At 33.6% G+C, this 15,185-nt stretch overlaps 1 protein-coding gene across 1 annotated transcript; it reads right to left on the reverse strand.

Moving 5' to 3' along the window:
* Positions 1-7,921: 7,921 nt before the first annotated feature.
* On the reverse strand, positions 7,922-14,182 carry LOC128997302 (uncharacterized). The gene is made up of 3 exons (XM_054422929.1): positions 14,074-14,182; positions 11,351-11,429; positions 7,922-8,229 (listed from the first exon to the last, which is right to left on the reverse strand). Exons 1-3 carry the CDS (start codon positions 14,113-14,115, stop codon positions 8,024-8,026), a joined length of 327 nt encoding a protein of 108 aa, XP_054278904.1. The 5' UTR covers positions 14,116-14,182; the 3' UTR covers positions 7,922-8,023.
* Positions 14,183-15,185: the final 1,003 nt, after the last annotated feature.

Raw genomic sequence — 15,185 nt, forward strand, 5'->3', positions numbered from 1 at the left:
GTCAGCCATGACACCGATGGCAGGAAGTCCATTTTACCACAGCCAGAAACATTTCCTCCAATCCCGTGAAAGGCGGCGACCACGCGAACCATCAATTGTGACTGTCAAGTTCAGTCAAGTGTGGTTGTGGGATAAAGAGCTTGATAAAAAGATCTAAAAGGGTTCGATATTAAAATTAATCGTATTTTATTTCCACATTAAATGATTATTTAAATTGACGTAAGTACCATTTAATACACGTTTCTGTAGGAAAAATCATTTATTGCAATCATTTATAATGCAGCAGCTAAATAAGTAATTTAAATAGCTTAGAAATATTGTTTAGAGATTTTAAAAAATATTAGTTTGATTGATTTTGACTTATGAAGATTTGTAGGATGTTTTTCGGTAACGTAGCTTCCAACGAGCGTCGAACACCGGGGTCTTATTTCTATAAAAATTAGTATGTCAGTGACAAATATCCAACACAAATTACACAATTACTTATAAAACAACAACAAAAAACTTTTTAAAAATTAACTGTTTTAGGTACTTTCCTGCAGGGTAGTAGCTATACCCGGGACTGAGTTCCTATTTTTAATTTGATGTCCACAGAGGCCAAAAACGCTCTTTAGATTTATATACTATATAAGTAAAAACTATTTTAAAGACATGGAAATTCCAATCAACTTTAAACTGTAAAGCTTATCCGAAGGCCTTAGTTTTCGAGTTTACGACTTAAAACATATGTTCAATATACGGGGTGTCCCACCCACGAAGGGGTTTAAATGTTTGATTTTATATTACGTGCCCATTCATGCATCGGACTTTTTTAAACTTTACACAGTTTAAGAAGTAGGATATAAAAATATCCTGGAATAATTTCAACTCCCTAACCTTAGTAGAAACAAAATGGCGGCATATTGAAAAACGATGCTTTAATAACATTAAAGAAGGTATTTTTTGTTTTATAAAATATTTTTATTGTTACTTTCCAGGGCAATATGACTTAAATAAAAAGAAAAAACTAGAACATAGCCTAATGAAAAACCTTAATGTCCAAAATTATTCAAACTATAACCCATCCACAGCAACACACTGATAACAGCGCGTAACAAATTATTCGTAAGCTCTTACAAAGAAACCCTGCGGTATCCGGATAAGTTCCTCTTCTATTGATCGTTTTAGTTCCTCATCATTATTAAATGTATGGGTATAAACTTGTTCCTTCAAGAAACCCCATAAAAAGATGTCGCAAACAGTTAAATCAGGTGATTGGGGTGGCCAATCTAAAAAATCATTTCCACGACCAATCCAACGGCCATGAAGGTTGCCATTTAGTAATTGCTTGACAGGATTTGCGAAATGAGGTGGTGCACCATCTTGTTGAAAAATTGCTTGATTAATTTCTGGTACCGTCAAATGGGGCAAGACCTGTTCATTTAAAACTCATTTTACAATCAAACAGCTGTTCTTCAACAATGAGCGTTAGAACCGCAACGTAGTAAACAAATCAGATAATAAATCATGAAAGTAGTTTTCATAGGAAGCAAATTGGTAAATTTTTCAATATGCCACCATTTTGTTTCTATTAAAGTTAGGGAGTTGAAATTTTTCCAGAATATTTTTAGAACCTACTTTGTAAACTATGTAAAGTTTAAAAAAGTTCGGTGCATGAATGGGCACGTAATATAAAATCAAACGTTTAAACCTCTTCGTGGGACACCCTATATAAAACGCGTGTGTTTTAATATTATGTAACAATCAAAAGAGATACCACGGGCACTGCAAACAATTAACATGACATTTGAAACGAGAGTCTTGAGCTCAGGTCGAAAAAGGTCACCTTACGCACTTGTGATGAAGTATACTAATAAGCTTAATGCGATATTTTATTCTGTAATTAGATATTTTCCAGTGTTTTGAAAAGTATCGCTCATAACTTGTACCGAAAAAGATTTTCCTGTCCATTCTTTCATTATTTCCGTCCTCGGGTTTTTTTAAACTGTTTCAAAGTTGTTACCCAATCAAATCAATCCCAATCACTTAATCATCAAATAAATACTATAACCACGCAAACATCTAAATTACATAGACAAATTTAATTTTTACTACTCCATCATTTTCCAAAAGATTCTCTAATATGATTTGTCGTCAGAAATGTTAAATAGATATACATTCTGGTTTCAAGATTCTGTTCATTTAATTTACCAAAGGAAATTCTACTTTATAATTACTTGTTTCTGCTTGCGGTGTACAACTTGGCCAATTCCAGAGCGAGTTGCCAATTGCTAGATAGGAACGGTGCTGCTATAACACTTTTACGCTTTAACACAGTTACTATATACATTAGTATTTATAACTTTAATTTTGTTTATGAATATATATTTAAAAGGTAACATTAAAAATGCTTGCACTAATTCAAGAGGGGTTATAAGGTACCTAAAAGTATATTTGACCGATTTGGCTCATCAACATTGTATAGTATAAAATAAGAAAAGGACATTTCAAAAGGAAAAGGAATTTTAAGGATTGTTTGTACGATAATACGGCAGGTTATTATGTTTTAAATTATCCATGGTTTCAGGGAAAGATTGTGTATTTGAATGAAAATAAAACCAATAATATCAAATGAGATAATGCTTTTCCTTAATTTTTGCTAGCATATTCCATAACAGTATTTGAGTTAAAATATGTGAACTTGTTGTTATTTGTTGATAATTTTAATCCAATATAATACAATTTAACTAAATAGTCAATACTGAAGAACTAAATGTTGTACCTTAAATAGTTCTGTAACCATCCCGTAAGAAACCTATAACATTGGTTCATGGATTAGCCTCAGTTATCGATGTACTGTATTATTACGATTGCAATATCAATATCAGATGCAAATACACACGATAAGTATCCCAGTGAACCCATCGCCCCTCAAGAACTCATCCAAAATCTCATGATAACCTCTCTAATGTCTACGGTTACTACGGCCATCAGATTTTGTATGAATATTTCTCGAATAACATTACTAAAACCGTTTACGTTCATGAGATTTTACCTTTTACCTTTATTTTATTATTGGAATAATGATTTTCTGTTAATACCGTTGTTATACATTTTTATAAATCTGTGTATTAAAAATTTTCGTCAACAAACTAAAATAAATTATAATTCTAAGATATGCTTTAATTTTGCATTAGATTTCTTCTTGTGACTAGACTTATTAAATCCTATTGTTGTTTTTTCTGTGCTTCACAAATGAGAAAGAATACTTGGGAGAATAGTATCGGTCAGTAAATCTACTGTTAATTTTAACAGTTACACACTTACCATGCAAATTATACAGGCAAATATCAATAGTACATATTGTTCATTTTAATGAAAATCTCTTGTGTTTTTGTTTACAAATGTGTGGCAGAATTTTAACATTCATAGTGAGGATTAAAAGATTAACTCAGGGGAAAAGAGAACAAACTATAAACAAAAATAAAACTAGAAATGGAATTTTAGATAATAAATATAATTATATACACCCCTTTAATCGAGGCTCCTGTCCAAAGTTGGAGGGGCTATCAAAAGACATATATTTTTTAGGGTATGTTTCACATCAAGAATTTTCATTCAAGGGTGAGGTTGATAGGTGTGCGGCTCACGGGTTTTTCGATGGATCCTCATCAGCTTGATATATAGATACTTCGACTAAAACTTAACCTAATTGTCGGATATTTTATATGATCTTGCAAAAAATATTGGTTTTAATTAGCTGTGTGATAACTCTTTTTCTAATGCATAATTTGTGTATTAAAAAATATAATTAAATAATAATCAAAATGAAAAAGGAGTATAAAAAATAAACAAAGGGCAAATAAAGTTGGCGTAAAAGATTAAATGTAGATTAGGAGACGAGCAATACAAGGATAAGTTATTCTAAGATAATTTATTTCACGTAAGAATATGGAAGCAAAATAAGTAGCTTTAGAACATTAAATAATATCTAAGTATTTTCTCATACAAAACTGATCTGGCATACCTACTTTTAATGTTTAACAAATGGAATAACACATTTAAGCTAATGACATTTTTTGAGCACGTAACATTAGAAAATGTTTCAAATGTAATGTTGTATATAAATAGTATATCTATATAGGATACAATTTTAGATATGACAACATATTTAAATTTATTTAAATCCAAACATCCATCTGATAAAAACCAGCATATAATACATATAATGCTAGTCAGTGAAAACTTACAAAGAAAATACCAACTCTTCGTATAAAAATATCGCTAGTATGTTATCTCAGGCTGGCTGAAAGTTGCTTTGCCAACTTCCGCAGTCATTTCCTTTCCATATCAGATACGAATTTCCGTGACGTCATCATCCGTTACCAATATAAACCTTATAAAAAACATCACACAAATAATAACGTTTATCAATTAAAGTTATTAATCACACGGTGAGCTGAATTTTCAGATTTTTTTTACCTTTGACGTCTAATTTAATAAAGCAAAAATTTAATTTTTTTGTATTAATTTATATACTGTTTTGTATTCAATAGATGTATTATAAGAAGTCATTGTTGAATTGTATGCAGTTTAAAAGGAGCTGATCAATAAAACCAGTTTATGGCTTTTGTTAGGCTACTTATAATGACAAGATTATTACTTTGTTGTTGTATGACAACATTATTATTTTACATTAAAGTTATAAAATATAATATTGGGTAGAAATAAAAAATATATGTACTCAAAATAGAAGCTGAAGATTTATAGAGTCATTTTTATTTCAAACCTAGGCTGATATATAGTTTAATCGATCATAGTTTCTCTCAATAAATATTTTCTTAAGGGAAAATAATTACTGGGACGTATAGTCTATATACAATCAATATGACCCATTAGTTCAAGAACTCCTAACAGCAAGTGGAGCTCTGGTAGAACAGCATAATTAATATATCAATTTATTAAATTAATATATACAGGGTGGTAAAAAAGTCCCAGGACAGTTAAATATTTTAAAAAATAATGTAGATAGAGCTACAAACTTGGTACAAACTTACAGGGCATAAAACTCTATTTTAACACGTATTTATTGATCCAATAACTCTTCAGGGGGACGGCCCACAAGGAGTCGGAAGAAAATCTTAAAGGAAGCATAGGTAAATATGCACATCAAATTAAAGGTATTTTTTTAGAAGAATACAATGCCACAAACCGCACTTCAAAAGGTTGATCCTGCGCAAAATGGTAGATGTTCAAAGATTTCTTGAATCCGCCATTTTGAATCTTTGAACGACTGCCATTTTTTACTCAGTCATTCTTTTGAGCTTGAATTTACGGCATCGTAATCTACTAGTGAAGACCTTTAATTTGATGTGCATATCGACCTATGCTTACGGTAACAATTTTTCTTCCGATTCCTAGGGCTGTGCCCCCTGAGGAGTAAGCGTATAATAGCAATGTAAATTAAATAAATCTTTAAACAACTGTCATTTTGCGCAGGATCAACCTTTTGAAGTGCGGTTTGTGGCATTGTATTCTACTAAAGAAGACCTTTAATTTGATGTGCATATTGACCTATGAATCCATTTAAGATTTTCTTCCGACTCCTTGTGGGCCGTCCCCCTGAAGAGTTATTGGATCACTGAATATATGTTAAAATAGAGTTTTATGTCCTGTAACTTTTTACCAAGTATTGTAGCTCTATCTGCATTATTTTTTAAAATATTTAACTGTCCTGGGACTTTTTTACCACCCTGTATAAATTATTATATTAATATATCGTTATGCAAAGTTTGTATCTTGGAAGAAATTTGACATCTTATTGTCTAGTGGAGATTGTAGCCGTTTTTCTTTTCTTTATAAAGATTAATTTTAGTGAAAAACATATCCTTTTATTCCTAATTACTTTACCCCTTATCAGAATTTTGACCATTTATAGTGTTGGTCAAAGCAATCCTAGTCCAGATACTATAATCATAGTCTTTGACCTGACCTCAATAATGTAGGGCTGTTCAAGTTAACAATGGCAGAACTAATTATAATTACGATGTCTGGCAACAATATGTGCTGTGACGTCACCCTGTCCCGTGTGAGACAATCTGTAAACACATAAAATAACTAACACACATCCATAGTAACATCATAAAACTTTATTTTTGAATCATATTTAATTTGTTAATAAGGTGTTTGTTAAATTCCGACAGTTTCAATTCCAGCAAACATTTTTATGTGTGACAAAATGATCCCATGACACCTGAGGACTATCCATTTTAAATTGGAAATTTACATTATTATGATTGTACTAATGTTTTACATAGTTGAAAACAGCATAAAAGACAACTTTAATTTTTGAATAAATAATATGTTTTTCTAATAATAAAATAAGACTGAGACTGGCAATACTTATTTCATGTAAAATCTTAAATTTTAAATTTCTGAACCCCTGAGATATATAATGGTTGTTTTTTTTCTGTGGGATTGGAACTAGTGAACCTGGTTTTGGTAACCTGTATTTAAAAAATACATTTGGTTTATCGTTGTTAGATACCAACGGGTTGTATGAAATCAATAGTGAACACCTTACGTGATTCCCTATATATGACAAATGTTATTTCGTTGCGGATTCTAACAAAGAATAATGATGTAAATCATTATACAATCAGATTTTGTATTTGTAATGGCATTGATTATCTATATTAAAAATTCTTGATAAACTTTCTACATAAGAGACGAAAACAAATATATGTTTAAGAAAGATTATCGGTAATTTAAAAAAGTGTATTTTACATGCCTAGCGAGAAAAACCATCTTAAAATATTGATTATATTTAATAAAGTCAAAATAAACAGCAAGTGGATTTGTGAACTTCTGAGTTGCTATTTTCGACTGAAACTTGCCAAGGTAAACACCACCAGGAACCGGTGTGTATTCTACACTTACACACACACACACACACACATTTATATATGTATTTATACATATATAAATTCGAACGAATGGTGTTTTGGTCACTGGGAACCTCAAAATGAAAAAAGATGGTCTCGGACACAGATCTTGTTACCATTAGAAATACGGTAATCACTGATTCCCTATACTGTAATTCATGAACGGAAGAATTGTTAAGTCAAAAATTCGACCCAAATTTTGGCACGTGATTCATTCATCTGCGATGAAATATATTCATTTTGATGGAGTATGACATTTTTAACGTTGCTGACTATTAGTTTCTAACCAAGTACAAAACAGCATTGATATCAAGTAAGAAAACTAATTGCAAACACATGCGCGTCATTAAATGGTATGGCGCACAACCATACATTTGTAGTATACAACACTTTAGAATCAATAATATTGATTTGTCATAAGCCACTAGATAATAAAGTGTATTGGTAGTTGTCATTAACGAGCAAAACGTACTACAATGTTAAACAATTACAACATAGATACATTAACACAGTTACCTGTACAGTTTATAATGGACAAAATTTACTGTTCACTGTTTTATGAACAGTTTATTTTTTTTATATTCAAAATGTAACCGTTTAATACCTTTGTCAGTTTCCTGGTAATATGGTGTTAAATATCTCTTGTTTGAAGGAATACACCAACATAAAAAACAACACTAGTAAATACCTGTAATGTGATGTGCATACGACCTATGCTAACGTTTATGATTTTCTTTCCACTTCTAGTGTGCAGTATAAATCAGCAATGCAAGTTCAAGGAATCTTTGAACATCTGTCATTTGTTTACTATATTTTCCGTTTGAGTTCGGGTTTGTGGCATTGTATTTTACAGTATAATAAAATATTGGAAAATTATACAAAACGAATAATATAATATGGTACACTCCAAGAACCTACCTAAAAATACTATACTAGTATACCTGAAAATACTGTATAATCATGTGCATAAAAGACAAGGACTGAAATAATAAGCATAATTAATTCATGAAATGCATATTTTAATGTCTTATGATTTCACAGTCAAGGGCACTAACAATTCATCTGATTGTTTTTACGTATATGAAGGATGTAAGATTCACTCATGATGAATTTCCAGTCAACAACCAACTTAAACCCTGAGCCGCTTTGTAAATCACGAAGGGTGGCCCCGCAATTGCCCCTGCTGAAGCCCATACCGGAGAGGTCACCACAAGTCCCCCTAGAACACCCAACGCAACCTTCGTCTCTGGCTCCAGTTTCCCTTCAACAACCCTCCCGTAAGAAGCTACCTCTACCCCTTTTTCTTCTGAAACCAAAAATACAAAATAATTATTTGATTGCATCAATAATTTTGCTACTGATTATTTATAACCATACAACTTATCTTGTTGTATAAGTTCTTTTAAGGATATTTCTGTCTTGGTGCTACCTAAGTTGTTAATTCCACACGACGTAAGCCCTCAAACTTTTACTTTTTTCGCATTTGGATAGTATATGTAGAAAGTATTGTTTTCGACGAAAAATTTTAGTTTGAGTTTTGGATGTAAATACACGTTTTGGGTAGCCCAGAACAGAATATTTTGTTTTCGAAGTGATTTGTGTGTGCGTGTGCGTGTGTGTGTGGGTGTGTGTAAGTGTGTGTGTGAGTGAGTGAGTCACAGAGAGGGATATTTCGGTGTTGTAACACTTCAGCCCAGTAACATTTTGGCCAAACTAACAGTAACACTTCATCCCACTCGCTTTTACAGTTGATTAAATAAGTTAATGTAATCAGATTTCGTCCAGACGAAAAATTGAAAAGGGTTGAGGAACGCAGTTCAGCTAGTAAGGGGACCATGTCCTGTATACTTTGCAACCACCCTATGAGGGAACGCCGTCCAACCGTTATCCTTTTGGAATCGGTGGAATCTCGCCCCCACCATCCTCTTTGATTACGACGGAAGACCTAACCTAAGCAAATCCAACCCAATGTCTTTTTTACTTTTTAAGTGCTTCTAGTTTTTCACTATCCTCCTATAGTGTTAGCAAAACAGGAGTGCCAATGGAGACCTGTGGTGGTGCGTGCGTTTGAAGGGACTTGACCTGGTCTCCATCGGCACTCTCCTTTTACTAACACTGTAAATAGTTATTAAAGACCTGTCAAATACTTTTTGGGACGAACTGTTATTAGTGAGCAGGTAGAGAGTTGGACCGCAAGCAACATCTTAGGAGTTCGGGCCGAAATGTTACTGGACGTAAGTGTTACTTGGGTCGAGGTGTTACGACGTGGATCTTTCTACCTCCGTTTCATTTCTTGGACTGGGGAGTGTTGGCATTTTTGGGCCCTTCAGTTGGTGCCCGGGCAATTGCGGACATAGAACATTGCGGACACATCATTAAAGCAGGCAACGGTGAACCCAAGGGATTGTATAATCTTCATTATTATGAGATGTTCAATAAATTTATATTAACATATTTTAATATTTTGTAGTTTTATTGTAATTTCGTCAATGCTTTTGATTGGGGCTGTAGAATCGTGAGAGAATCATTAAAAGTTATCGTTAGAGTCGGATTTCCTTTAGGCGTTTGGGCAAGGATTGATGTTATTCACCAAAAGAGCCTGATGATCCTGCGCTATTCTAACGGTAGCGGGGATTGATAGTCTTAAGGGAAATTATTTGCTACAATATTTTCCCAGCATTGCCTCCAGAATTGATTTATGACCAAATAAATAGGTTTACGTACCTTACGTCGTAAATCCTTTATTAGCCCGAGACTACAAAAGTGAGCGGTGACTACTTTAATACCACCGACGAATGTCACGACTCATTTTCAGTGTTTAAGTCTTGTATAGTAAGTGTTTTGCCATGTAACTGTTCGACGTTCCCCCAGTGATCTCTGTAGATCACGCACTTCTTCTTTATCCTTCCGGGAAATTGTCATAATTTCAGTGGTGTGCACACGATCAGCTTTGTATCGCTTTACATCCAAGTTATTTTCTAAAATTATGTTTTGTTACGGACGTTTTCTTCACCTGAGTGATAGATTTTTATCGATAGAATAAGTTAACGTTGCCGAGACTATCTCATGGGGCCCCGGAGGAGAGTCATCCGGCTTCCTTGAGCGTCGGCGGAGAGACTTACCATCCTGGCCTATTTTGGACTCTGGCCCATCTCCGCCCGGCTTCATGGATCCTCCGGTGTCGTCTGCCTGACCCGCCAAATCGTACTACCGCAAGTTGTTGTGCATGTGTTGATTGATTTTTATTTATTGTTGCCACCATGGACTGAGATACTTTATTTTCATCCATCCTGGTTGTTATTTATATAGATATTTATTTCATCGTTACTAAAATGGATCTTTAAGTTTATTATTTGTTATTTTGTTTCAAAAATGTATTCACTAGCCTATTTATTAATTATTAGATTTATTTATTCTACAATGGGGGCCCTTAAAATGTAAATTTTTGACAACTCCTATACCTTCCGCAAAGATTCGGGGCGGCTGAGGGATTAGGACGGTCGGGTGGTGTCCCAGCCCCTAAATTAGCCCTCGCTCCACTGCTCTGGGTTTTGACCACGAGTCACCCACTACGCTCAATGCATAGTTGGAAGAATTTTTGTATATCACCATAGTTTTGTAACCTGCGTCAAATAAGAAGAACGTTGAGCCCAAACACGAAATAATTGCGACGATATTAAGTATACATTTGGTTTTAAAATAATAGACAGTTTTCGTGTCGTGGTATGCTTAATATCATCGCAATTATTTCGTGTTTTGGCTTAATGTTCTTGTTGTTTGATGCAGGTTACAAAAATGACGTTATTCAATACACATTACGATGATATACAAACATTTTACAAACTATGCATTGAGCCCACTGGCTGACTCATTGTCAAACCCCGAGTGAATCGAACAGCCGAGTGAGGGCTAATTTAGGGACTGGGACACCACCCGACCGTCCTAATCCTTCAGCCGCCACGAATCTTTGCGGAAGGATTAAATTAATGATTAAAATGTAAATCTATTGTTAACTGTAATTAGTTGTTTTACTTAGCAGGAATTGTAAATTATTAGCTTTGAATTGAAATCTATTTTTGATAACTAAAGAAATGGCTGTGAGTAAGTAGGATGGATGAGGACTATAAATTTTAGAATTTCTGAAAAATCTTATTCACATGTATTATGGTCGATTGTTTGGTTTGTTGTTATTAATTGTTCATTACAACTCGCTTCTCTCAAATGGCACGTTGTTCTTAAACCTTCCTCCACGGTTTTTCCTGTTTGGTAAATTTTATGAGCCGCTCCTCGTCCAAGTCGTTTGCCTGGTTGCAAGTGTGAGGGCGTGGTTCAAAATAATTGATAACGAAAGGTACGTACACATATTTATTTTCTTTTAAAATATTTTGTTAAAGTATATTTATGTCTACAATGGTTTAGTTACTTACCAATTGGTCGATAGCGAGTACGTGTCTCGTCATTCCTGAGTGGAAGGCCATTCGGTGCACCTTTGGCTTCGTAGAAACCCTGGAAGATTAGAAAGTTTCTAGTATACAAAATATCTAAGAATCAGTTCTCTACGACTGTAGTAGTCATATAAATACTATACACTAATATATGTAACTGACTCACGGGCGATACAAATGTTTGAGCACTTCTAGAGGTGCTAGATAGATAAATAAGTCCTGAAGGAGCCAATCAAATAAAACTGTATAACTGCACGACAACTTATTACGCAATATAAATTTTATGTTTCCGACTATGTAAATATTTTTTCCTACAGTCACCTAACAATGTAAATGTTCTCTCACTGATTTGAGAAAGCAAAGTGGCCAATTCGCTCATCAGTGAGACAATGTTAACATTGTCTCACTTTAATTACTTTGTCTCACTCCAGATTTGCAACGTAAAGACACGAAATAGTGAGCGCGTAACATGCAGGCAACGTCGTATGCGCGCGAAATACGTTGGCAGCACTGGCTGTAAATCAGCTGGTCAGCTGTTGTACTGTTGTATTTGTCACTTCACATTAAATGTTATATTAAAAGTTCACTTCTGTTTAAAAATAGGTTATGTTTCTTCACCAATTTATTTGTTTTATGGTAACAGTAGGAAAATTATAATGTACAACTCGAGTTCAAAGTACAATTGCTTCACTCGAGAAACCATTCCTCACTCGCCTACGGCTCGTGAGTAAAAGGGTTTCTCTCGAGTGAGTCAATTGCTCACTTTTCTCACTAGTTGCACAAATAACTATATTTTGACAGATTCAGTAAATTTTGAAGGTCTTTGCAGCTGTTTCATAAAAAAGTAGTGTAAAATTATTCATATGGTCGTAATGTAAACAAATCTGGGGGAGAAACTTTAAAGACCACTGGGGCAGAGCCCCAAGAAAATTTACTTCGTTTCTCTTTTGATGGCTCATCTACAGACCAAGACCTTTCTTAAAACGCCCCTACCAAGTTTCTACGCCCAGCCGTTCTCTCAAATTAGCTGTGACAAAACCCCTGTTTTTCCTCCATAAGAATAATATGGGATGGGAATTTTAAAGGCCACTGAGGCAAAGCCCCAAGGGAATTTACCTCGTTTCTCTTTTGACGACTCATCTACTGACCAAGACCTTTCTTTAGACACCTCTAACGAGTTTTTTTTTTACGCCCAGCCTAATAAGAACAATATAACAAGAACAAAATAAGAGAAAAAATGTCTTATGAGGAATAAGGTCAAACGTGGCTTACTGAACTTTGGTATGCTAATCTGAACTGTTTAAAAACATACTAGGTATAAACTTTAAATTTTCCAAGGATGTAGTAAGCAGTTAAATAAGGCACTACCACCCAAGGGGGCAGAGCCCCCGGCCATTCAAAGGTGAGTTGAATATAAGTTCTATACCCTCTAATAGAGGTGCATCACGTGTGCAATTTTATACCATTTTTTCATTATTTAAGTAGTTTTTTTTATATATTTTATCCATGGGTGGTTTCTCTCTCACTCTTAAGTTCAAGCATCCCTGATGGTTATGATATGACATCAGTAAAATTGCTAGAGAAAACAACTAAAAAAAACACTATTTTGCAATTTACCCTATTTATTTAGTTTGCATGTCCATTAAGGTGCCTTTATAAAAAAAATCAATATTCATTTTAGAATTACTGGGAAAGTGATGTCCTTGCGTTTGTTGATGATGTGGTGGTTTTTGTAGAGTTAAGTAACCCTAAAAATGATCCTGATAAAAGGAGCTAACAATTTCGGACACAAATCAATCGAAATCAAACAAAATACACGTTGGAAGATAAGAATGAATAAAATAGATTAAAGAACCTTAAAGTGGAGGTATTTGAGTTATACGTTGAAATATACGTTGGAAGATAAGAATGAATAAAATAGATTAAAGAACCTTAAAGTGGAGGTATTGGAGTTTTACCTTGTTGATGAGTTAAACTAGCTTGGTTAGTAATCATAAACACTGCAGTAAAGAAAAAAAATTGAATCAAAAGTTAAATAACTTTGGCTTTATAACCTAATTTGCTAATCTAGTCAAAACTACAATATTAATGCTAAAATAAACAATACAGTTCAATAATTCACCCCGTACAACTGTATCGATCATAAATGAGAGCATTAATAAATAATCAATTGTTGTGAAAATAATCAAGGGGCGCGAATGAGAGCAAATAAAAATATGTATATATATATTTTACATACATACACGGAATTTTTAGCTCAGATTAAGACTAAAAGGCTGAGATGGGAAGCAGTATACTGCTTGGCACTCCAAGGCTGAGATGAGAACTTAAGAGCTAAATGATATTGAATCACTTGAACAACATCTGAGGTAAGTAGCCGAGGATAGGGAAGAATGAAGGGTTACCGTTGGCGAGACTAAAGATCTGCTTAGGTTGCATCTGATGTTAGGTAAGGTAACCTATAATTTATCCAAATCCGTATACAAATTTAAACTACCGTACAAGATTATGAAGTGTCTTAAAAATATAGCAATTCAGTACACATATATCACTGACATAAGAAAATTGATGGTTAAGTAGCAATGATTTCAAATTTATCCCATGTTATTTCATGAACTGTGAATGTTTTTTTCCAATTTTAATTATACTACAATACAATTTTTTTTATAACTATAGTAAACTTAAATCTATGGCTGTATATTTACCAAGATCAAAATGAAAGAAGAAACTAGAACCAAACGAATCATTTGTGGTTGGTGGCTCCAAGACTTGTAGAGAACTGTTTTAAAAGCTGAACGTTTTCGCGCACAACAATTTGCGCACACAGATATGTAACGTTCCTATTGGTTGTTCGAGGCAATCAATCAATCGAACAGGCATGTTAATTGCTGTTCTGTCATTTGCAAGCAACATGGCTGTTTAAACTGTCTATCTACTTTTAGGCTCACAAAAAAATAAATTTTAAAATAAAGATGTGAAAAAATTAGTTTATTTCACTATAATTTTACTAATAAAGTTACAAACATTATATAAAAATACGTCTATATAACACTCTTGAAACATGTAAGTGTAGATAATAGGCCACCCATGTTTCACGAGTAATATTAAACGTTTTTTAATTAATTTTTATAAATTTTACTTACGATCGATTTTTAAACTAGCCTTCTAAATTCAGTTCTCAGAATAGAAAAGATTTACTTTACACTATTGTGTACTTACTTTACAATATTGTTTTGTTACTTTACAGTACAAGTTTGGGCCAATGAGGTTCAAGAATTGAAAGAGAGAAAGAAAATTGTAATACTTCGAGAACGTCAATTGTTTAGCTGGTAGGACCAATTTGATTGGTTCAAACAATGAGTGAGTGCTTAGTCGTTGAATCAAAATCAGTCACAATGTGAGGTTATAAACGAAACGAAAACATAAGCTCTCTTGTGAGTTATGAGTAGTGATTTTTAGTAATTAAGAAACGGTCGTAGGTAAAGTAGTGTACACAACTCGCATAATTGAGTGGGGCGAACGAAGTGGGCTAAACACTACTACACTCGTGCTTTTGTTTTCCACATACGCCTCCTGAATGGCTAAAGTGATCCGGATGATCTTTTTCACGTTCAAATTAACCAATTATGGATAGGTATAGATCTGAAATGGTACAAATCGAACTTAAGGGCTTTTCTCTACGTGAATTTAAATGTTTAGAAATTTAACATGCACCTTAATTGTTTTTGGTCGCCATGACATTATTGTGAGATAACAATAAAATGGTAAACAAAAGAGATATGTTAGTCAACGAATCATCTAAGCTACCACATTACAA

Source organism: Macrosteles quadrilineatus, unplaced genomic scaffold, assembly GCF_028750875.1.
Source record: "Macrosteles quadrilineatus isolate MER2022 unplaced genomic scaffold, UCM_ALF_1.0 Scaffold_6__1_contigs__length_79288215, whole genome shotgun sequence".
Taxonomy (NCBI): domain Eukaryota; kingdom Metazoa; phylum Arthropoda; class Insecta; order Hemiptera; family Cicadellidae; genus Macrosteles; species Macrosteles quadrilineatus.